This window comes from Eleutherodactylus coqui, chromosome 2, assembly GCF_035609145.1.
Source record: "Eleutherodactylus coqui strain aEleCoq1 chromosome 2, aEleCoq1.hap1, whole genome shotgun sequence".
Classification (NCBI taxonomy): Eukaryota; Metazoa; Chordata; class Amphibia; order Anura; family Eleutherodactylidae; genus Eleutherodactylus; species Eleutherodactylus coqui.
The window spans coordinates 145758127-145783410 of NC_089838.1; the positions used below are offsets into that span (position 1 = coordinate 145758127).

The window sequence follows — 25284 nt, forward strand, 5'->3', positions numbered from 1 at the left end:
AAAAATAGGAAGATATGTGCTGCCCTATCTTTTTCTACTTGCAAGAAAAATAGGCCAAGTCCTATATTTTTTCATGCTTTGTATTTACACGCGAGAATCCAGCTAGTGAAATCAATGGTTTTGTTTCATCATGTCTGGTGGGCGTGAAAATCGTGACAAAATCACAGCCATCTAAAGGAGCCAAAACTTCCAAAAACTGATGTCAGGAAGCACCATATAATTGAGCAATCCTTCTGCATGTGACAACTCAGCTCTGCTTCTTCTGTATTCTTTTCTACAGGTCATCTATAAAAAGACGCAGATACCTTGCCCATTACCTATGTTGGATCACCATTCTGGAAATGTAACAAACAGCACTTATCATTTGCCCCCCGTTATGATGCACAACTATACCCCTAGTTCTGGTGTGAACTTCATGATGGACTACACTGAAGAAGGGACAAGCCTGAATCATGAGCACAAAGATAATAACCACAGAAGTGGAGTAGAGTTTGAAGCCCACACTGATGATAAATGCCAGCCCAAATATTTTATATTCAATTCCAAGGTAGGTGTATACTATGATACAGTCGGTCTATATCTGTTTTCACACTCAAATACATATATCAGCCTATATGCATGCAATGATTTCTATACAGGTGCTATATTTATAGCATGCTATGGAGACATTGCTGTAATGAAACACAGCCACCCAACAGCCAGGGTCCCTGAGATCAGCTCCATATCTGATACAGATTATCTTACAAACATAGGACACATTTAGTACTCTTTTAATTAACGCATACATTGTTAATATCCTCTGTCCTTAATTCCTATTGCTATTGCATACAACATATTTTTTTGTATTTACATTATGACAATATTATATGTTTAGAACCTTTTAGAACGTTGGAACATTTTGCTTCAGAGAACAACTGTCTGACCTTATATCTTTCAGACGGCTTATGCTATTCCTATACTGGCTTTTGCTTTCGTTTGCCATCCAGAAGTCTTACCAATCTACAGTGAGCTCAAAAGGTATGGGTATTAACTTGGGGAAGCGTTACATTGATCCTGTAGTAAAACGTAAGACATGCTAAAAAGTTCAATAGAGGGTGAGCACAAAAACAGTCCTTGATTTACATCCTATATCTGTTGGAAATCAAGGACTATTTATGTGCTCACCCTGTGTGTGCGCATAAAATAAAATAGCCGCCGAAGGAAAATGAAAATAAGACCCTTTGATCCACATAAAACATATGAAAATATTTTATAATATCTTACCTTAATGCTGATATTAGCACTATTGGAAGATTATAAAGACAAGCTGTCTCCTGTTCTCTATTTAATTTTTTAAGGAGACTATGGGGGACATTCATAAAAGCTTTGACACCAGTTTCTGGTGTAAAAGTAGAGGTTTGAGCAAACATTTGTGACTTTTGGGGTTTTTGTGCCACCCTCACTGCTTTGTAAAAAAGTGGGTATGGCCTCCTGAGACTAACGCAGTTATGTATAATTTTTGGCCAAAAGTAGCGTAAATTATACCACAAAAGTTTGCCAAGTTGGAACTGAGGAACATTCCAGTGTAGGCACACAGATGCGCTGAGATGCACATAATGTTAGAAGAGACATACATTGTGCGCCCAGGGAAATCCTATTGAGACCAGCATTTAAAATGCCAGTCTTAATAAATTTCCCCTTATGTGTGAATTGATTTTTGGATTTATAATGCACAATAAATGCTTCACATGGATATATTTGTGCACACAAAATTTAGTGCCCAAAATACAGAGCATAGAACCCATTGATTTCAATGGGTTCATTCTCATTTCCTTTTTTTGAGCACACATTTTACACACACGCAAAAAATAGGACTATTTTATGCACATTTGCGTACCAAAAGGCGCAAATGCACACGCAATACGCAATGGGATGCGCAAAATACAGCACAACACCGTGGGGAAAATAACACATCTGGACATCATTAGGCTAAATAGCCTTTTAAATCAGGGCAGGGTGTGTCCCGCGCCCACGTGAACATGCCCTGCGTGCCCCAAAAAATACAGCAATTTGCATCAAAACACATGCAAAAGTGCCTCGTTCACTGCGCAGATGTCTTGCACTGAGGTGCATGCAAAAATGCATGCGCTCATGTGAAGCTGCGCAATGGTCCGTTTTTGGCAGCCTTCTATAGTTGGAGTTGGTACCACATTTGGTGTTCTCATTTCGGGCAACCATTTGAAACTGTACCACTAGACATTGGGCCCTTTCACATAGGGCGATGAATTGTTCAGATTCTCGCATCCAGCGGCAATCTGAACAATCATGGTTCAGTGTAAATGTAAGCCCGACTGAACGATGAACGAGAATTCATTCACTTCTCATTCGTCGTTCAGTTTTTGCATGCATAAAACTGGACTGCCTGTTTACTATGCATGGATTCGGGTGGGGCGGTACGAACCACGTCCCACTCCACCTCCATTCTCTAACAATGATCATTGCTGTGTAAAAGCACAGGTATGATCATCACTGGGACGAGCTGTTGGGCATCTGTACCCGACAGGTCGTCGTCCCGGGCAAAAGGGCCAATACAGATGTATTTTTCTTTAGCTTGACTCTACTATCAGGATGGTTTATTTACACTTTAAATCGCTTTACAATGGGTTTTGTTGTTTCAAGATAGGAGAACAATGGCATTTTAATAGGTATTCATATTCATAAGATGATTTTCTGATCAAGCAACATTTGCTGAATCTGTATGAATATGTCTGTATGCCTATACAGTTGCATATGTCTATCATAGACTGAGATTTAAAAAATGTATACAGCGCAGTACATGATTTTTCTTTTTCACATTGAGTTGTATTAGAAAGCACAGTTGATTTCACATTTCAGTACAGTTGGTATACACCAGTCAAACATAGTAAAAGGATAGCCTTTAGGCCAGCACATATATTACGATATGGCTCAGCAATTAGGCAGTGCATCCCTTGTGACCAATCTGTCTCACTACTCTATTACTCCACTCAAAGCTGGGTTTGAAACTGTGCTGACAGCAGAGAAAGTGGAATCCAACTAGGTAATGCTCAAACCATTCAATTCCCAACTGTTAAAGCAGTAGATGTAGATCTCCTGTGCCACAAAACCAATTTGGCTTAGAGCTAGATCTGGGGGCTGCATGATGGTTCTCTGGTTTTCACCCTTTAAACCCACCAATTGGGATCTGGTCTGCACTGCAGGGAACCCCAAACTGTTGCACCAGAAGTACACACGGTTATGAGGCAGCTGACGCCATTAGGTCAAGGTTACCGTAATGTGATACCAGAAGACGTAGATAGAGACATGGTCATAGAACAGAGCTGAGGTCATTACAGGTAAAATACTTTCATAACAGTGAAACAGGCTAAAGGTTAGGGCAGGCAACAGACACAGTAAGCGTGCTGAATAAACAAGCCAAGGTCAGGAGTGAGGAAAACGGGAATGCTTAGTGAAAGAGGCGTAGAGCAAAACCTAGAACTGTCAGAATAGTAAACACCTTTGCACACATTGGCGCTTTTAAGAGGCAGGCTGTATGCGTCAACACTCTTCGACAAATGTCTAATGACAGATGTCCTATGATAGAGGAAGATGTGCTGTCTACTGCCAATGACATAAGCAGGAAGATGGGGCCATAGTCACAGTACATAAGACCAACTATCATACTATTATTAATTTATTGAATTATTAACAGTATTTAGGATGATATGTTTAGGGTTAATCTAAAAAGTAGACTATTAATGTGTTAAAGGGGTTTGCCATGTAAAATATTATTGTTGACTTATCCTCAGGATAGGTCTTCCATAGTTGATTGGCTGGGATAGACTGCTCAGGACCCCAGCTGATTAGGCACCCACAATATACAAGGGTCAGAGCAGAAAGTTCCTGCTCCGATCCCAATGTAGTGGCCGGTGCTTTTAACTGCAAGCTGGGGGTCTCATTGAAATCAATGGGAGCTGCTCCTGCAATTACAAGTGCCGGCCACTACATAGGAGTCAGAGCAGCAGCTTCCTGCTCTAACATCTGAGCATTGCGGCGCTACCGGCAGGCACCCGATCAATTGATCACCCACGGTGATGAATGGCAGATCCTAACCGATCAACAAATGATGACCTATCCTAAGAAAATGTCATCAATACTATTTTGCATGGAAAACTCCTATAATATATTATAGTATAATAGGATTTTGGTATTAGGTGCACTGATGTAATTGAAAAAATATAAAAGGAAATATAAATTAAAGGGGAAATTTGAAATGATTATGACAAACTGTAGAAGCTTGGTCACTGAGCAATGGAAAAACATCACCTGGTCAGATGATTTCAGACTTTTGTTGTACAATGCTGATGGCCAGAATTTGGTGCAAGCAGCTTGAATCAATGAACCCTTTTTGTCAGGTGTCAACAGTTCAGACTGGTGGGGGTGGAGTAATGGTGTGGGTAAGTTTTCTTGGCACACCCTGGATTCTCGCAATTCCAACAAATTGCTGCAGTTCTGAAGGCCAAAAGAGGTCCAACTTGCTACTAGATGGTTGTCTCTAATGAAGTGAACATTCAGTGTTCAGCAGTATACAAAGAATGATAAAACCAGCAGTACTCTAGTGAATGATAGGCAGAGTGATTCTCTTTGTTGTAATAAGCTAATTAGTAAATGCAATGTCTCATGATAACCTGACATGCATTTTATGTATCTCCTTCTAGCCGTTCCCGAAGAAAAATGCAGAATGTTTCTAATCTGTCAATAGCTGCAATGCTGGCAATGTATTTCTTTGCTGCACTGTTTGGTTACCTTACATTTTATGGTAGGTACAAAAAACTAATGTGGTTAATGTACACTCTTTGTAAAAAAAAAAATCAAGCAACTAGAAGGAATTGTCATTTTACTGCAAAACTCGGCATGCAGATACATCTCAGGCAGATATGCAAATGATTAGAGTGGTGTGATTAGATGAATGGTCTTGCCACCTAAAGATCCTAAAAGTGGTTCCCCCTTGGCCTATAAAAAGGCTCTCAGAGGCTACTTGTATGTAGTGGACCTCTTTTTCCGCTTGTGTAGAGCTTGTTGACCGCTAGACATGCCTCTACTATGCAATTAAAGAGATTTTGCCCAGTTAACAGAGTTTGGGAGTGGGTGCATTATTGGAATGTGAGAAGCTGGATGGTTGTATAAACGAATTGCCATGCCACCTGGGCTGTTCTCACAAGACTGTTAGTAGGTGTTGGGACCAGTGGATGCATGTGAGCAGGCACATGAGGCGACTGGGCTCAGGATGCCCTTGGCAGACCACCAGCAGACCAGAGCAGCTCCAACTGTTTCGTTGTCCGCCATCCAGACAGGTGACACCATTGTTACAGGTCTGTGTCTGTCATAACCATTTCAAGGTGCTTGGCGGAAGGACATTTGGTCTCACAGTGCGCATTACCTGTATTGCCTTTGATAATCATCCACTGTTGCCTCAGTTTATAGTGATATCGGGAAAAATGAAACTGGGCTGCTATGGAGTGGATCCCGGCTGTGTTCAGCAACAAATCCAGGTTTAGTTTGGGCACTGATGACAGCTGTGTTTATGTCTAGAGATCTAGGGGTGGGCACTTCAATCCTGCCTTTACTGTGGAGTGGCACACTGTCCCCACTGCTAGTGTGATGGTCTGGGGGGTCATCACATACATGAGTCGGTCATCCCTAGTAGAGATATGAGGGACAATGACAGTTCAGTGATATGTTCAGGGCATCCTGCAGCCACATGTGTTCCTCTCATGGTGTCTTCCAAGAGGCATTCTCCAACAGGATAATGCTCTGTTGCACCCCAGAGTGTTACAGGAGTCTCCACAACATTGCCAGCTTCCGTGGCCTGGCCGGTCACTAGTTTAATCGCCAATTGAACATGTATGGGACTATCTGGGATGCCAACTTCAACAGCTTACGAGTTTGCACGATCTAGAAGCTCAGTTACAGCGAATGTGGACCAATATGCCACAGGCTACCATACAGAACCTGTATGCCTCCATGCCCGTCCGTATCCAAACTAGAGGCAGTACAACAAGATACTAAAGCCTCCATGCCCATCCGTATCACATCTTACATCCAAGCTAGAGGCAGTCCAACAGGGTACTAGAGCCTCAATGCCCGCCTGTATTACTTATTGTATCCAAGCTAGAGGTGGTACAACAAGGTACTAGAGCCTCCATGCCCACCCGTATCACATCTTATATCCAAACTAGAGGTGGTACAGCAGGGTACCAGCGCCTCCATGCCCACCCGTATCACATCTTATATCCAAACTAGAGGTGGTACAGCAGGGTACTAGAGCCTCCATGCCCACCCGTATCACATCTTATATCCAAACTAGAGGTGGTACAGCAGGGTACTAGAGCCTCCCTTCAAGTGTTCAGTTTTCTGCAATTATCCTTTTGCTTTGATATCGTAATCACTTACTTATATCATCCTTACAATCACACATATAAAGTTTAATTTGATTCCAACAACTCCTTCTAGGTGCTTTATTTTTTTTTTTTACAATGAGTGTAATACAGCATTACATTGAATAGGAGATAAATGTGAGAAAAGCATTTTAATAACAACTCTTATCATTCTGATAAAGGTCATCCTGTTTTTTTCTTAGTGATGCTGGTAGAGCAGATGCAAGGAATTGTATTTCCCCATTTTGCTGTGTAAGGGTTCATACACAGGGGTATGCGTCCTGCATATTAGGCGCGTATTATTCACGCACGCAAAACATGCAGTGCACAGAAAATAGTCATATACAGGCTTATTTGCTACGTATGTTAAATCCCCATTGTCTATATTGGTGTGTAATTTTTACTTTTGTTGAACTTACGAATTAGGAATTTTCGTCTAGTTTTTCCTGCATACTTCATAAATTGCATTGGTAACAGACCTTTTAAACTTATTCATGTAAAAGCAAGGGGCAGCAAACTATGTCTTACATGAAACACAAAACATATCGAAAACTAATATTCTTAATATCTACTTCCACACTCCAATATTTGGGGAAATAACTGTCACTTCTTATGCCCTGCCTCCCATCACCAATTTTCTTCCTTCCTAATAGGACAGCTCAGATATTTTGTCAAATTAGTTTGGGATCATATAGATTATTACACTGAAATATGACATTGCAAACACAAAGTGCCTGTTTGAACAGTTGTACCACTTATAGACAAGCTTATTACGAGTGCATTCTTGCATCTATATTACTGAACTCACAGCATCAGCATCATATGGTGCAGTGCATCAGTAGATCAGCAGGGGTCAGTAGATATCTAGAGGGGCCAGGACACTTGTTTGGGACATGAGCAGATAAATGTGCCCATAATACACTCACCTGAAAGTAACCTTTGTTAGACTCATTAATAGCTATTAGTGCAATTAATTACTTTTCACTCCACTATCAATTCACAGCAACTGGCCACTTTAGGACATAGAAATCTTAATGTATCATTGTTTAGTATTACGTAACAATCTATGCAATGAATGTATTCAGCTTCTCCAGTGTTTAAGTTCTCTTTCTGTTATGTCCTTCATTTAGCATCTTTGATTATGAAATTGTTCAAATCTAAACACTTTTGCTGTGCTGTAATCCAGGCAGACAGCCAATAGTTTGTTGCCTATAATCCCTGGTAGGAAGACATATTCTACAACCCCAATTCAAAACCGTTGGGGCGCTGTGTAAAATGTAATAAATGTAAAGAAAAAAAAAGAATGCAATGATTTGGTAATCTCATGTATTTTATTCACAAAAGAACATAGAACACATATCAGAAGGTGGAGGGGAGACATTTTTACAATTCATTAAAAAAAACTCATTTAGGTAACAAATGGCTGGAAAAGTAAGTTGTACTAATGAAATACAGCTGGAGGGTCACTTTTCTACTAAGTCACATGATTGTGTATAAAAAGAGCATATTAGAGAGGCAGAGTCTCTCAGAAGCAAAGATGGTCAGAGGTTCACCAATCTGTGAGAAACTGCATCTAAAATTTGTGAAGCGGTTTCTGAAAAATGTTCCTCAGCGTAAAATTTCATATCCCACCATCTACAGTACATAATATCATCAAAAGATTCACAGAATATGAAGAAATTTATTTGCATAAGGGACAAGGCCGAAGGTCAATATTGGATGCTCGAGATCTACGGGCCCTCAGGCATCACTGCATTAAAAACAGGCGTAATTCTGTAATGCAAATCCCTGCATGGGCCCAGAAATATTTCCAGAAATCACTGTCTGTAAACACAGTTCGCTGTGCAATATACAAATTCAAGTTAAAGCTGTAGCATGCAAAGAAGAAGCCATTAGAGATGAGCGAACGTGTTCTTAACGAGTACTTACGCACCCGGACACCGGCTTTTCCGAGGACTTCAGTGTTCGCGCGTAAAGATTCGGGGGGCGCCGGGGGGCGGGGAGAGGCGCGGCGGCGCGGGCGGCAGCAGCGGGGAACAGGGGGGAGCCCTCTCTCTCTCCCTCTCCCCCCCACTCCCCGCCGCACCCCCCCCCCCCGCGCTGCCACGGCGACCCCCGAACTTTTTTCGCCCGAGCACGGAAGTCCTCGCAAAGTTCGGTGTTCGGGCGAAAAGGGGCGGGGCCGAACACGTTCGCTCATCTCTAGAAGCCATACATTGACACATTCTAGAAACGCTAATGTCCTCTCTGGGCCAAAGGTAATTTAAAATGGACTGAGGCAAAATGAAGATGGTTCTTTGGTCAGATTAATCAAAATCTTGCTATGTCCCGCAGACTCAAGAGAAGAGGGACCATCACAGCTACTTATTAGCACACAGTTTAATATCCTGCATCTCTGATGGTATGGGGTTGCATCAGTACCTATGGTATGGGCAGCTTACACATCTTGAAAGGCACTATCAATGCTGAGCAGCATATAGAGACTTTAGAAGAACATATGTATGCTCCATATGCTCCCATCCAGACAACGTCTCTTTCACTAAAGGCCTTGCATATTTCAGTAAGATAATGCTAACGCACATACTGCATCCATCACAACAGCATGGCTTTGCAGAAGAAGAGTCCGGGGCTGAACTGGTCATCTTCAGTCTAGACCTTTCACCAATGGAAAACAATTGGTGCATTATGAAACAAAAAATCCAGCAAAGACGACCGAGGATTGTGGAGCACCTGGAATCAGCCATCAGATAAGAATGGGCCAACATTCCTCTCCCAAAACTCCAGCAGCTGGTCTCCTCACTTCCCAGAGGTCTATAGACTGTTGTAAAAAGAAGAGGGGATGCTACTCAATGGTAGACATGGCCCTGAAGCAACTTTTTATGAGATGTGTTGCTGCCAACAATTTCTAAATAAGTTAATTTTTTAATGAACTATAAAATGCCTCCTTTCCACCTTCTGACCTGTGTTCTATTGCTAATAAATTATGGTTATATGAGATTTCCAGATCATTGCATCCTTTTTTTCTTTACATTTATCTACATTTTTATCTCAACTTTTTTGTAGTTGGGGTTGTAACTGTGATTAACTCAAAGTGTAGTATATGGGGATATTGATGTATCCAGGGGAACCTAAGGTTTCGCATTAGATTTCAATAATAACAGTGTTACTAAAGTTTGAAAACTTTCTCATCAATACCATAATCCCAAATGCTAGTTGTTGTTTTTTAATGTGTAGACACATTCTATAGGAAACAATAACCCAACTTTTGAGATAAAACCATTACTCCAGAGCTTTTGCCATGGTGGTAAATAAAAAGCATATAACTCAGGACACTTCCATATATTTTTGATCTCACTCTCTCCATCGGTGTGCCTCAAGGCTCTGTCCTGGGACTCATATTTTTATCCATCTATATTTCTAGCCTGGGAAAAAGCATAGAATTCTATGGCTTTAAATACCATGTTTACGCTGAGGATACTAAAATTTACCTCTCTAGCCCAGATGCCACCTTTCTGACATCTAGAATCCTAAAGCATTTATCAGATACTCTATATCCTTCCTTCTCCCAGTTCCCAAAACTCTACATGAAGAAAACTTAATTTAGCATCTTTCCCACATCTCACTCAAACAACCCCTACCCCCACCAGGCCTATATAACACAATTAATGCCTATTTATTGTACTTGCCTTTTGGTCTCATATTTGCACTTTAAACCCTTTTCAAGTGTACAGTGACGTGGAATTAATTGCATGTGAAAATAAAAATATTACTCATCTGAGATTCCCACTTCTCAAAGCAGACAATGTATTAAGGCCGGCTTCGCACAAGTGTAAGCATATTTGCACATATGTTTGCGCTGGTTTTTGCGTATTTGCGTACGCATCTGCATTTTTTACTTCTAGCATGAATAAGTCGTGCAAAGAATATGCACCGAAGCTCCCAGCCATTGAAATGTCCCAATTCTTTAGTGATTGCCAGATGTTTTTTTTCCCGTGCAAACGGAATATAGAACATTCTGCGTTTTTTTTTGCGCGATGCAATTGTGCACACAAAATACTTGTTTTGTAAACTAATCATTTGGAATCAATGGATTCTATTTTTTGCATATTCAAAAATTGAATGCGCAAATATGCCTGTATGGATCCGGCCTTAGATATGTAGTTCTCATCTTGATTAGCTTTCAGATTGGTTGCAAAAAAAAGCCCTAGACTAATTTAGTTATTTTATAACCATGTTCTTTTATATTTCCATACAATCTTGCAGGGGAAGTTCAAGATGAATTGCTTCACACTTATACAAAAGTGTATCGATTTGACACTCTCCTTCTCTGCGTCCGCCTGGCGGTACTTGTGGCTGTAACCTTGACCGTGCCAATTGTATTATTTCCTGTAAGTATTTCTATTCACCTAAAGTCTCCTAAATAATGTGTGACAAGCTCATGGATGCCAACAGAAAAGTGCACATGCCTCTAAATTCAATGACTAGGTGTGTAATAGAAACCAAACCATGTTGATTCAGCATTTCAGAATCCATAGGTATACATGTAAGCGCTTGTTATGCTTGTGCCAGTTGTACCACCAGTCTTGGTCTTGAGTGATAACTGTTAGGAATTATCATTAAGTAAGTTCCAAGTGTTGTTGGTGGGACAGGGATTTTCTTCACTGACATTGTACTGTGCTTAGTTGTAGAATTTCTGATTCCGGAAGCAAAATTCTGTAACTTGTACGTGATGTCTGCAATCAGCTTAAACCGGTTTTACACGGCCGAGATTCTTGCACAAGATTTGTGTGTTGCGAGATGCACAAATCTTGCACAAATATGAATCCCATTCTTTTGAATGGGGTCATACACATGAGCGATTTTTTTCAGCATGTCCTATCTTGTCCTTAATGGAGCCAGCGGCAGCATTGCACTGCGTGCTAGTGACACGCGGTGGGATGCAAGGTTTCCCCATCGAAAACAATGGCAGACACTCTGCGATCCTCCGGTGCGGCTGTCAACTGCGGCGAAGGATCGCTACTTACCCGAAGTAATGCAAGTTGTTTATACAAAAATGCCTTGCATCCGCAGGTAAATCGCATGTTGGCGATCGCATGTTGATATTGCACTCACCCGTGTGAAATTAGCCAGAATGAGGAGGCAAACTCCACTTCAAATCTGCACGAAAATCCATATCTCGCAATGTAATGACCTATCTGCGCATGTTTTTGCACATGGAGAATATATAAATGTGCGGAAAACTCAGAGAATAGAACCCATTTATTTACAAAGTCAACATCTGCTCTATCTTTCTGCATTTTGTGCAGCAAAGGCCCCCATTGAAGTCTATGGTTGGTGTGCAAATACGTAAGGGAAATGCGTGAAACACTGTGCAAAGCCGCAAAGAAAAGAATATATCTTTTTAGAATATATTATTAGGCTAAATAGCCTCGTTCATATGCAAATATGTTGCACATATGCTCATGTGAAGGCTCCCTAAGACATAAAGATCTGCGCTATATGTACTGCTTGACTTTTCATAGCATTCAACAAAAGGCTAAAATGGTATAGACTTCAATGCCGATTTGGGTGCAGAATCCATATGCAAATCTGCAGTAAAATTCCACAGTGTGAATAAAGCCTTAGGCGAGTTAGGTATGCATTGTGCCACTGCAAATTATCTGAAAATGTTTAGCTGCAGAACATTTACAGTGAATATGGCCAGTGTGACCATTCCCATAAAGAAGGGTCCTAATATTGTTGGGATGGAGAAGAGATGTAATGCATGAAATCAGGGGCGTAAGTATAGGGGGTGCAGAGGGTGTGGTCGCACCCGGGCTGAGGAGCCCTAGGGGGCCCATAAAGTCTCTTTTCCCCATATTGCAAACCAATACTATCAATGAAGCTTTATAGTTGGGGGCCCAGTTCCAGATTTTGTACCCAGCAGCTTAAAGTTACGCCTCTGCATGAAATGAATTTGTAGATTGAACAGAAAGCAAGAAGTAGAACATCATCTGCAAGAAGCCTTTCATTAAGTGACAGTTCAACTAATATTGTCACTGTGAAAGAATAAATCTGGAAGTGCATAGCTCTAGCATGTAACTGTACAAAACTAGTATAAGCATCCTTATCTATAGCGCCCTCTGCTGTCATGCTGGCAGTGCAGCTTGTATGCAGTAAAAGCTTTGAAATGAAGATGAATTTTCCTAGCAACTCCCTTCTCTACAGCCTCAGCTGTGAAGATGTAAAGCAGCTGTTAGCTTGTTATGGCACGATTGCCTTTCCTGTACTCTAAATATAATCTTATCACAAATCGCTCTATGTTTCCCCAGAGACACAGCTGCAATGTCTTATTTTCAGTGCTCACATACAAGTTATGTATAATTAAGAATTCAGTATTACAGTCAAATGTAGAACTGTAACAAATGCATTAAAAGTGACTGATAGTCCATACTTGTCTAAATATATGAGAACATGTTTTACCTGTCAATCTGGATACATGTTGTCTGCAAGTAGCACTGATGCTAAAGAATGCGAAGCAGGTAAAAGACAGCTCCCAAAATATCACTAGCCATCCGCACTCCAAGATGACGGCATTTTCCCTATTTAAATGCAAACTGATATTGTTTCTATTCATAAATTAAAATGTTCTTAAACTGCAAATCCCACATTCCCAAAAATATACATAAAAATGTGAATGTTGACAGATTCCATCAAGGACATTGCTGCTTGGTTATTCTGCTTGGGGCATGAAATTAAAATCTTTGTCCAAGCATCAGACACTATCCTTATCAATCCCAGTTCACCAATGTCATATATAACCAATCATGCATAAATAACTAGGAATGCAGTAAAACATGTTCTTCATGTACTATATATACCTTTATTTATATCCTAATGACCAGCTCTTTGAGGGACCTTTCACACAGGATGGAATTAATCCATTAGTCTGTGTGGATAATTCTGCATCACAATGTTATCCCTATGGGGCTTGAATTCCGCACCTGTTAAAACCTGAGCGTCTTTACTTCAAAACCGTATCATGAAATTCTGCAGCGGACAAGTTTTCTGCTGAGGAATTAGGAACGTCTTGAAGAATTGTTGTTGAGGATTTCTAACAGACAGAAGATGTAACTCTTGCGTGAGACAATAGCGCATGCTGTCTGCCGCACTACTCCCACTATTACTTTGCTTGTGGAAGACACTATATAATGTAACTCTGACTCAAGTTATATGATATCATTTGTGACTGATTTGTTTGAGGAAGCTTCCATTATACACTTGCAAGTATTATCTGATCTGTGGCGTAGAGTTTAGAGATGAGCGAACGTACTCGTTTAGGGCGATTTCGCAATTGAGCATCGCTTTTTTTGAGTAACTGACTACTCGAGAGAAAAGATTCAGGGGGCGCCGGGGGGCGGTGTGATGGAGCGGGGGGTAGCAGTGGGGAACAGGATGGAGCTCTCTCTCTCTCGCCCTCCCACTCCCATCTGCAACCCCTCACTCACCCCCGGCACCCCCCGAATCTTTTCGCTCGAGTAGTCAGTTACTTGAAAAAAGCGATGCTCGATTGCGAAAATCGCCCTAAACGAGTACGTTCGGTCATCTCTAGTAGAGTTCCCTTTTTGAGGGCACATATGCCCAGAGATGTGCCAAATATATTAAGAGGTGTACACCTTTTAATGCATTAAGCACATATTAGTCCAGCAGTGTTCATGCTTGGTGGTTTTCTGCGATCTAGCTTGTTAATGTGGGTTCTCCTTTGTACGGAACATATGATATATAACACGATATCCTCTTAGCTTAGCAGTAACAGTGTATGTTTATATATATGTGTGTGTGTGTGTATGTATTTTATATCTCTTTGTATACATACATTTATGCATACAAGGTGCTTTGGGCCTCTCTCACACAGACACTTTTGCACAGCGTTTAGCGCTGACCTTTCAGCGCAGCGCTAAACGCTGTACAACGCTCCCATTCATTTCAAGCATCTATTGCTAGTGACGGGGATTGAAATAAGTGAGAGATTGCTCTGATTAGTTCAGGAGCGCCAGCTCAATGAATGGCTGTAATTGGTGCATCCAGAGCTGGCTGTGATTGGCTGAGCCTGCTGACAGCAGGCTCAGGCAATCAGATCGATCTCTCAAACCCCATCACTAGCAAAAGATCCTCTGTCGGCGATGACAAGTGTCGGAAGCTCCGGTGAACAGCGGCGGGGACCCGACAGCCCCAGCTAGGTGAGTTTTGATTTTTTTTTTCAGCATCTTTAGATGCATTTTCAGCTGTGCTGAAAAAGAATCAGCAAGAATCAGCAAACTGATCATTCAGTCCAACTTAGCATAAAAATCGCAGCTGATCGGTAATACCTCTCTCTTTATGAACAGGAAAATGTACAGCAGACCTATAGGGACAACGATGGTAGTAGCGACTGTTCATACCCATAAACCTGTTCGCAGCCCATGTAAAAGAAAATTAAATGAGTGCAAATTGAGCTACAAAATATGTTACGTCTAAAAGGATCTTTAGGCCTTACTGACACAATAATTTTATCGCGGCTATTGTGCCACGATAAAACATCGTCTGAAAACCGCAACCATCTGAAGCATTAGATTCTAATGCATTGGTTCAGATGGCCGATTTTTAGCTGTGCCAATACATCACGGCCACAATAATAGGCCATTGATGCCGAATACGTCAGCTGATGTTTTGGTGCTTGTAAAAGATTTCACCCTATCTTTTGGACATGATCAGCTCCCATGGGCTTGAATGCGGTCGCCGAAAAACACTTCTGAATGAGGTCTGTGAAAAACAAAATAATCTTGCAGTTATGATTCTTTCTAATTGCTAATAAAAATAAATGATGCTAAACAGACTGCTTAGGTTTCTTCATCAGGCATGTTACAACAACGTGTCTGAAGAGCCACAATTATATACACAAAAGAGCAGAGACATGCTGTCATACATTGACATAAAAAATAACAACAGAGTGATCTTGGAGAGCAAATGAATTAGTCTACAGATTAGAGTGTGAGAGTTTGATTGTCTGTGAACGGATGATAGTTCCGAGACCTTGTGCCCACACTATCTCTGGAGTACCAAGGAGTACCTTAGATGTGGTAATGTGGAATAACTCCTTGGTACAGATTGTGTTCAGTGTATCAAAAATGGTCATAAGTTTGTATTCCCATACGTTCCTGTCTCTTTGGTATTTGGAGATACCTTTTAAAACAACATCTTTAATATGTTCTATGCTGTGTCCAAAGCTACAAAATTACTTAGCCACAGGTGAATGTGTCTTTTTTGTCTTTAAGACCTTATTCATGCCTGTGCCCTCCTTCCAGTCTTATTTCCATTGTTTGGCTCCATCCTTTGAGGCCCGAATGGACCTTATTTACTATAATGGGGTCCATACAGCTTCCGGTATGCCGCCCAAAAGTTTCCCTGATTAAATATCACAGCAATGTGTACTATTTTGTCCAGGATTTTGTGTCGGATCTGTGCAGATGTGAAAGGGGACTAATGCTGCGATATGACCTCCTCTTTGGATTATGTCTTGTTTCTCCAACATAAAGACCCCCAATAGAAAATTTACTGCACAGAATCAGTTAGACAACATTAGATGTAAAATGTGATTCTCCTAGAATCTTGTCTCACACATGTTTATAGGTGCATGCATATGTATATGTGTACCCTGAACTTGCGGTTTGCTACCAAGATCAAAATGTCTCTTCCATGGGGCCCCACGATCACTTGTTGCTCTCTTAATATAATGGCTGCTTACTGAGGTCTAGATAACTCAGTATCACAACCAGCGCTGGATGCACCAATCACAGCCATTCATTGTATGGCTGTGATTGGTGCATCGAGTGCCATCTCTGATTGGCGAAGCCAGCTGATACTCAGCGGCCTCAGCCAATCAGAGCAATCTCTTGCTAGAGGCTGGGATTTCAATCCCAGTCACAAGCAATAGATGCTTTTTTGGCCATGACAAGTGGCCAGCAGCCTGCACAGAGCTCTGGAGAACAGCGGCAGGGACCCTGACATTTTGTTGGGGGGGGGGGGGGAGTGCAGCTAGCACTTGCGTTTAGCACTGCCAAAAACGTGGTATCAAGTGGTGCCACATTTACAGCAGCGCTGAAACTGCTGCCCATTTATTTCAATGGGCGATGCAGGGCTGAAAATGGGCAAAGATAGAACATGTATCGTTATCAAAGCGCAGCGTTGAAGATGCTCCGTTTTGACGCTTGTGTGAGCAGCCGCATTAAAATGAATGGGAGCGTTGTACAGCGTTTAGCACAGAGCTGAAAAGGCAGCACTAAACGCTGTACAAAAACGTCTGTGTGAGGGAGGCCTTAGGCCTCTTTCACATGACCATATGCATTTTTTAAGCTTGGCCGATCGCAGCTAAAAATCACATGAATGAAGAATAGCCGAGATTAAGTCCCGATCTTAATTCGCTTTTTCTCGTCCAATCACATGGACGGCTGCAACGTTTCAGCAAAAATATACGCTGCAGTGCTCAAATTCATCAGTTGGCAGAAATCTTTGGAATGACTGCTAATGCTTAAATAAAGCCAGCTGTCTTCTTTTCCCAGTGTTGGACGCGGCTAAACTCCCTCCCCCCTTTTTTTTCAGCTCTCATAGAAGCCTGTGGGAGCCTCCTATTTTTCCCAGCGCGATTTTTTTACGCATCCCTAGATCGTCCATCTGAATGAATACATTGGAAGCCAATTCTTCAGATGGTTGTGGGAAAAGATTCAGTATAACTATTCATTTTTATCTCTGCTCATTCTGAGATTAAAGGTCCAATGGGCGGTTCTATCAGTGACAGGCAGTCTTCCTTGTATATGTTTGCATACAGACATAGCAGTCAATCACTGATAGGACCGCCCACTGGACCTCCAAGCTCAGAATGAGCAGATATATAGAGTTATGCTTATACAGAAACTTATCTCACAAAACTATACATCAATCTGCTGAGCTCCTCCTCTATAATGTGCTGCCTGCCAGAATAGACTATACAAGTAAAGATTATTATTATTGTTCATGGTGACAGCTTCTCTTTATAGATTTCAGAGCTGTTCGGTATAATAATAATGAATCAGTTCTCTAATGTTCGACAATTTATTGTGACATTTATGGTAAATTTCCAGAACAGACAAGCAGGAAACAAGCTGCCTCACATTTTCCAATAGTGATAATAACATTGTGGCCCTTCCTCATTTCTGATAGTAATTCATGATAAGGTATAGCACAACACATCAGTGCTATCGCTGTTAATGGCACTGCTTACTAATGTTAAGCTTATGATATTTATAGCTTTTTAATTAGAGATGAGCAAGCATACTCGGTAAGGCGACATACTCAAGAGAGCATCGCCTTTTTCGAGTACCTGCTGGCTCGTCCCTGAAGTTTCGGGGGGGGCCGCGAGGGTGAGCCGGGGGTTGCGGAGGGGATCGAAAGGGAGAGAGAGAGAGGGATCTCTCTCACTGTTCTCCCAGCTCCCCCTCGCTGCCCCGCGCCACCCCTGACCCCTGCGGCACCCCCGAATCTTCAGGGATGAGCCAGCAGGTACTCAAAAAAGACGATGCTCTCTCGAGTATATAGCCTTACCGAGTATGCTGGCTCACCTCTATTTTTAATGTAGCATTATTAATGGATTTATATGAATCTTTCATGCAGAAGTAGCTTTCTTATTAATTTTAAAAATCCTGCTCATTGTCTTTGAGTAGCCGCAGCACAATATTTTTAGTGCGGTCTGACCCATCAGCACTTCTACATGGTTCCACCTAGCTGCTGTCATCACTGATGATGCACTGGTAGCGTCAACAGAGTAAACACATAGCTCTTTGTTGTCGGCCAGATCTATTTTCGGCCTTACATACTATGTTACTATGTTCTGGGCTGGTGATGCAATGGTCACATCACCGCCCACTTCATGAAGGGGTTGGATTTTCTTTCTTGGCCATTGGAGAGGCCGCATTACTGATAGGGGATAATGGCTAAAGTCCAGTACTCTGCACGACTGTCAGAGCAGCTAGAGCTATTCAAGTCTGCAGTGGGGCACACTTTTGTTACCGTCATACGTAACCAAACGTCCGCGAATAGTCAATGGGAAAAGTCACGCTGCCACATTCCACCTGCTACTGTAGAGGACATCTTGCCGACTACTCCAAAATGTAATAGAATGACGATTGAGGTGTTGCGAATGGTGCAGCAGTGGATAGACAGAGGCGATACAAATTTTGCAGCAAACTCAAAGCTTTTACTTTACACATATCACTTTTAGGCTGGTAACGTGATACTTGAGTCAAAACCCACTTCTTTCACGCAGCGGAACTTCTCTTTTGACTGCTTTAGTGGCCCCGTCACTGACAGGGGGAGGATCTACAGTCTGGCGCTCTTTGCGCCTGTCAGAATGTAGATTTTTACATGGATACATAGTAGATTTGAGCCTTTGAATTGAAAGAATGAAATCTGATGTGCACGACCTCACAATTCACACCAAAATCCAAAATGCAAAATGTGGTATAGATCCGCACCAAAATCTGCCATGTGTGAACGCACCCCCAGGCTTCCATCATACATAAAGGGAAATTTATAAAAACATTTGAGCTAGAATTCTTGCAAAAATGTCCATCTTTTTCCACTACTTTCAATGCCTTTCAAAAAGTGGGTATGACTTAGTAGAAATGACAGGGTCACCAAGGACTAACAAATTACCTATAGTTTATGCTAAAAACTGGTGAACGTAGCTGCGCCTACAGCCGTCTCAAACTCCCCTTAGAGATGGAAAATTCTGTGTACGATTCTGCAATGTGAACATACTCTTACCGTATGCTTCCACTGTGGAATTCATCACAGAATTTTCCATGTGAATTCATGAATGGGTGAGTGAGTGCTGCCTCTGATTGTCTGAGCACTGTGACCAATCAGAGGCAGCTCTCAGCTGTCATTCAATAGCTGAAAGCTACCTCTGATTGGTCACAGTGCTCAGCCAATCAGAGGCAGCACTCACTCACCCATTCATGAATTCAAGAATGGGTGAGTGAGAGCTGCCTCTGATAGGCTGAGGGCTGTGACCAATTAGAGACAGCCCATTCAGCAGGTGGGGATTTTAAATCCTCGCCTGCTGAATACTACAGAAAGCAGTTCAGGAGAAGAGCCAGCTGGATGCGGCTGATCTCCGGCGGCTGCAAAAAGGTGAGTATATATATATTTTTATTTATTTTTTACACTTTTTGGATGGTTTTCAGGGAAGGGCTTATATTTGAAGCCCTTCCCCGAAAATTAATACAGCGCTTGCTGGCAGCCCATTGCTTTCAATGGAGCCGGCTGTATTGCAAGTTCCATTGAATTCAATGGGCGAACATCGTTCTCCTCTGCCACAGCTATGGCAGAGGATAGCGGATAGCACCCGTGTGACCGAGCCCTTCGGGCTGATAAACACTGCTAGCAGAGTTTTTTCAGCCGTGACGCCGGCCTCGGTCACGCGATTTTTTTGGAGCGCATCCATTATGCGCACCGCAAATCGCGCGAAAAATGCCCGTGTGACTGAGCCCTCATAGTGCAAATCGGTGCCAGCTAATAGCTAGCGTTGATTTGACTGTCTGGCGCATGGACAGCAAGAGATGTGACAAATGTATTAAGAAGCATGTCTAATACAAACACTGTGGTTTTCTCCTTGTAGCATTTTTTTTACTTGTGTTTTTGGGGTCAATAACATTTTTTGCAATTGGAGTAGACTAGGTTTCGTATTGCCTTTCTGGTGTTTTTACATGGGCTCTTCTCTAGGACATAAAGAATGCTTGTTATTAATAACATGTAAATGAAATTGCAAAAATATGTAACAGAAAATGATTGCAGCCGTTTGAAAAATTCCAGCTTTTCTGCATGCATTTTTGGGAATAAAAATGTGCAACCAAAAAAACATGCGTGTGAAGGAAGAGGATTATGATAACAATCATTTTCTCATACAAGCTTCATATTTACAGCACATTGTATTATATTTGTTTGTACAGTCATCATGTCTGGCACATGCCCATTTAATTAATGTTAGGACATACTGTACATTGCAAAACAAGTTCCGTCAATTCCATGAATACATAGCAGACTGCACATCCAGCAGTTTCATCTAATAATCCAATGTAAACTAATTAGATCTTGCAGGTAACTACATCTTTCTCTCCACACCCATAACATGTTGTTCATAGTCATTTAATTTATGGCAAACTACTCGTGAGCTTTCACCTACTTCTTTCTCATCTGCTGTGGTAAACACCACATATCTTACTTTGATCATCCCCTCCAATGGTTGTGTGACTGAGGAGAAGAATGTTGTGTGTGCCTGGGAAATACTTGGAGTGTATGTTAATAATGTGTTACCCAGAGGACTACATAGAAGAGGCTCTTTAATAGAGATGAGAGAGCGTACTCGGAAAAGCACTACTCGCTCGAGTAATGTGCTTTATCCGAGTATCGCTGTGCTCGTCCCTGAAGATTCGGGTGCCGCTGCGGCTGACAGGTGAGTCGCAGCAGGGAGCAGGGGAGAGCGGGCGGGAGAGAGGGAGAGAAAGATCTCCCCTCCGTTCCTCCCCGCTCTCCCCTGCAGCTCCCCGCTCCGTGCCGGTACCCGAATCTTCAGGGACGAGCACAGCGATACTCGGATAAAGCAAATTACTCGAGCGAGTAGTGCTTTTCCGAGTACGCTCGCTCATCTCTACTCTTTAACTAATTCCATTGGAAGGTGTATATTATATATATATATATATATATATATATATATATATATATATATATATAATATCTCATGGAATTATATATGGATGTGTGTATTATTTCATCTATATTTATGTACTGCTGAGATGACATTTTAAGGGCTTCTACAGACAGGCGCATGCACAAATACGCTCGCCACTACCGAGCACATTTGCGCATGACCCAGATCAAAGTCTTTTTTCTTTCCTACAGTTTAAACTTTGCACTATTGTGTACAGAAAAAAAGGCAGGGCCAGCCCTATCTTTTTATCGCAAGTAAAGAAACTACATGTTAGAAAGATAGGGCAATGCCTGTTTTTTCACTTGCATAATAATATGGCACAAGAATCATGCTAGTGAAAACAAAGCCGCTGAAATCAATGGCTTGGTTTTGTCACGTTTTGCAGGCGTAATTTTAAGCAGGAAGGGTGATTTCACACTTAGCATATTCCCATTGTTTTTGCGGCCAGATGTTAGCAGTAAGTCAGTAGGAAGTTATGAAATGCAATACAAACACAGTGTTTTTCAGTGGTGTTTTCATTCACTTTTGCAGCATGTTTTTGGGCTCATGCCTTTTTTTCCAAACACGTCATGTTCTAAGTATGGCGTTTTTTTAAGCCATTTTCCATAGACCTCTCTATAGAACTCTAGAATGCTCAGAGTTCAGGTCGGGAGACCCATCTTCAGCCCGGGACACTCTTCTGTATTATGGGTACATAAATGAGGCTAGAATACGTTCCTAGGTCATCGGCCTTAACCTGGGTCCACACGGGGCTGACTTGCAGAGGAATGTCTGCAGCTGGCATCTAATGCAGATCAGCCGCGGAAAACCTGCCTCTAAACCCTCAGGTTTTGAAGCGGGTTTTATGGCGAATTCCTATGCGGAATTCATCCCCTCCTTGAGAAGAGGTGAATACCGCAGCAGAAATGGCAATAAAATTGACATGCTTTGAAATTGAATTCCGCAACGCGTGTCAATTTACGCACGGGTTTTGTGTGGGTTATTTCCGCAGCTTGTGGAAAGAGATTTTCAAAATCTCATCCAGTTTGCTGCTACTGTAAATGTAGTGGAATTTCCGTGCGGGCGGAGGGTCCACACAGAAATGTCATGGGAAATCCAACCTGTGTGAACCCCACCTTAGTATAACAAAGTCCTTGCTTGAAAAGCTCATTAGCAGAATTTCATAGCAACTTGTGTTCTCTCACTTCATCGTGGGCAGCAGCTCCCTATCCTTGAAGCATGGTGACTACTATAATAATGTCATTTCTGGACCCCCTGGCTGCTGAGCAATGGCATATACATTTGTCATCATGTGGAATATTGGCTTCCATAGAAAATATCTGCTAAAATGTGACTATGTTGTAAAAGATTGATATACGATTTCTTCGAGATCAGTAATGTTCCGCACATGAGATCTCCGCACAACAAATTCCTTTTGTCTTTCCAGATTCGTTCCTCCATCACTACACTATTATTTCCTGGAAGAGCATTTAGTCTACTACGGCATTTTCTAATAGCATTCATTCTGCTGGCTTTAAACAACACCATGGTTATATTTGTGCCCACCATTAAGGATATCTTCGGATTCATAGGTTGGTTATCACAAGTCTCATGTTTTATATGTTTTATACAATTACATGTTGCTACATACAGTTCAAGCAATTTGAGCATTTAAAGTATTTTTACATGTAGAATATTTGCAGAAATTTCATGTGATACAGAAACAAGTGCATTGGGATGTAAGGATGGGATTTTTAGTTGCTGCTCATGAAAAAACTAATTATTTTTAAATAAAAAGTTTTCACTTTCTAAAAAGTTTCAATCTATATTATTGACTTCATTATACATTGCAGCATACTGCTTTTTGAAGGGAATTAAAGGTTAATTTAAGAATAAAGCTACAAGATTAGCTTTGGCATATTTATTTACATCCACTACCCGTGATTCCAAAAAAGAGACATAACAAATGTGTGCTGTATGATCTCTTCTGCACTGCCTTTGGCCTATGGCCTAGGAGCTTTTAAGGCCGCTTGCACACGGGCAGGTTTGCATTTGTGGAATCAGAGGCGGGTGTCCGCCCCCGGGTTCCGCAGCAAATACCGTCCATAGCATACTTTGGAAAAGTGATTCTTCCTGCACGCGAACAGATATCAATTGCTCTGCTCACAGAGGAAAAATCGCGGCATGCTCCATTTTTCTCTGGATTTTGTGTGGACGGCTTCTATTGAAGTCAATGGAAGCCATCCGACCCGCAGCCCTACTGCAATTAGCATTGCGGAAAGGTTGCATGCACCCGCTTCATCGCCTAGCAATAGCGCAGGAAAATCTGTACTGCGCATATCCTACAGCGAGCCGTCTGCAGTACAGAAAAATAAGACGACTGACAGGTACGCAGGGTCACCAGCCGCGGTCAGGGCTGGTTTCCGCATATGGAATCCGGCTCTGCCGTGTGCAGGGGGCCCAAAGGTGATCGACTACTTTTAGGGGGTCTTTAAAAATAAGTATTAATCAGAAAACCAGTGCTAAAATAAATGAATATTGTGATAAAATAAATAAATAAAGTATTAACCATGAAAAACAGTTTATATCTAGCCTAAGAAAAGAAATAGCTTAAAAGGGTTGATCACTTTTATGGGAGTTTTTACAAATGAGTGTAAACTACTGTGTTTGGTAACTTATACAGATTTTATTGAAAATATGCCTGATGTTATTATCACTGAAGCCGGACCACCTACGCCTGGCCAGCCTTCTGTCTCCTCTGGACAACACTCCGGTGCATAAGATAGCCGTATATGGATGGGCATGTGATACACATGACAGAATGCCTCCTTCATTGAGCACAGTGCGCCTGACATCTGTGCATGCCCAGATACTGGATGCCAGGAATGAGTGCACTGTGAGAATATACGATGATGTGTGGGTCACATGTCCCTCCAAAGGCTGCCAACTTATGGACTGACCATCGTTCAAAAGGCCGGCTGAGTGGATGGCGCGTGGCTTCAGCGAAAATCACACTGGCGCAATTTCAGGAAAGTCTATATGAGTAAGTTACTAAACACAGTAGTTAACACTCACTTGTTTGGCACTGAATACATCTGCAACTATTTGCCTGTACAGTAGCATATAACTGCTGTTCATCCCACTTAGGCCTTAGTCAGACGGGCGTTTTTTGCCGCGATTTGCGCATGCGTCCGGCGATTTTATAAAACCATTGCTTTGCAATGGTATCGGACACATGAGCGCTTTTTATGCGCTCGTCCGATAAATTATAGAACAGAAATCGCAGATCGCACCTATCTGCGATTCCTGTTCTCTTCTCTATATGCGCTCAATGGGGCCGGCGGCAGCAGCGCCGACCCCATTGAGAACATATAGAAGACAAATCATTCTTCTCTGCCACAGCTGTAACAGCTGTGGCAGAGAAGAACGATGTTTGCCCATTGAATTCAATGGAGCCGGCAATACAGCCGACTCCATTGAAAGCAATGGGCTGCCGGCGTGCGCGGGATGAATTGTCAGGAAGGGCTTAAATATATAAGCCCTTCCCTGCAATTCATCCAGAAATGTGTTAAAATAAAAAATATATAAATACTCACCTGCTCCCGGCAGCCGGAGTTCCGTGCGGCCGGCCTGCAGTGGGTGTGAAGGGGGTGTGAGTCAGACCTGCCCCCTGATTGGCTCGCCCGCAGCGCATTGCTTTCAATGGAGCGGGCTGTATTGCCGGCTCCATTGAATGCAATGCGCTGGACAGCTCCGGCCCGTTTCTAATGAAACGCGGCTAGGAGCAGATTTTCGGGCGATTTTCGGGCACCGGTCACGCGATTTGCGGATGCGCATCCGTCATGCAATCCGCAAATCGTGCGAAAAAACTCACGTCTGACTAAGGCCTTAGGCTGTATGGTAAGCCTTACAAGAAGGAACAGTGTAGATTAGGCTCCATCACCAACCATGCCCCATCCAGTCTAGAGATGCATTCTCCTGTTCTAGGGAGGGTTTCCACAGAATGCACGGATGACAGCCATTTTATTGAGTTACTGAACAACTCTTTATACTAATTAAACGCCAATTATTTATAGCTATTAACCAGTTATAAGATATATTTTAAAAGAT

The 25284-nt window shown here is 42.1% G+C and overlaps 1 protein-coding gene across 1 annotated transcript in view; it reads left to right on the forward strand.

Annotated features, from left to right (window-relative positions):
* SLC38A4 (solute carrier family 38 member 4) overlaps positions 1-25284 on the forward strand; it is a 41547-nt gene that overhangs the window by 14074 nt on the left and 2189 nt on the right. Inside the window, exons 9-13 of the mRNA XM_066589879.1 lie at positions 281-547; positions 938-1017; positions 4716-4816; positions 10698-10822; positions 22622-22766. Of these exons, the coding sequence (XP_066445976.1) occupies positions 281-547; positions 938-1017; positions 4716-4816; positions 10698-10822; positions 22622-22766 (718 nt within the window). The remainder of the gene's footprint in view (positions 1-280; positions 548-937; positions 1018-4715; positions 4817-10697; positions 10823-22621; positions 22767-25284) is intronic.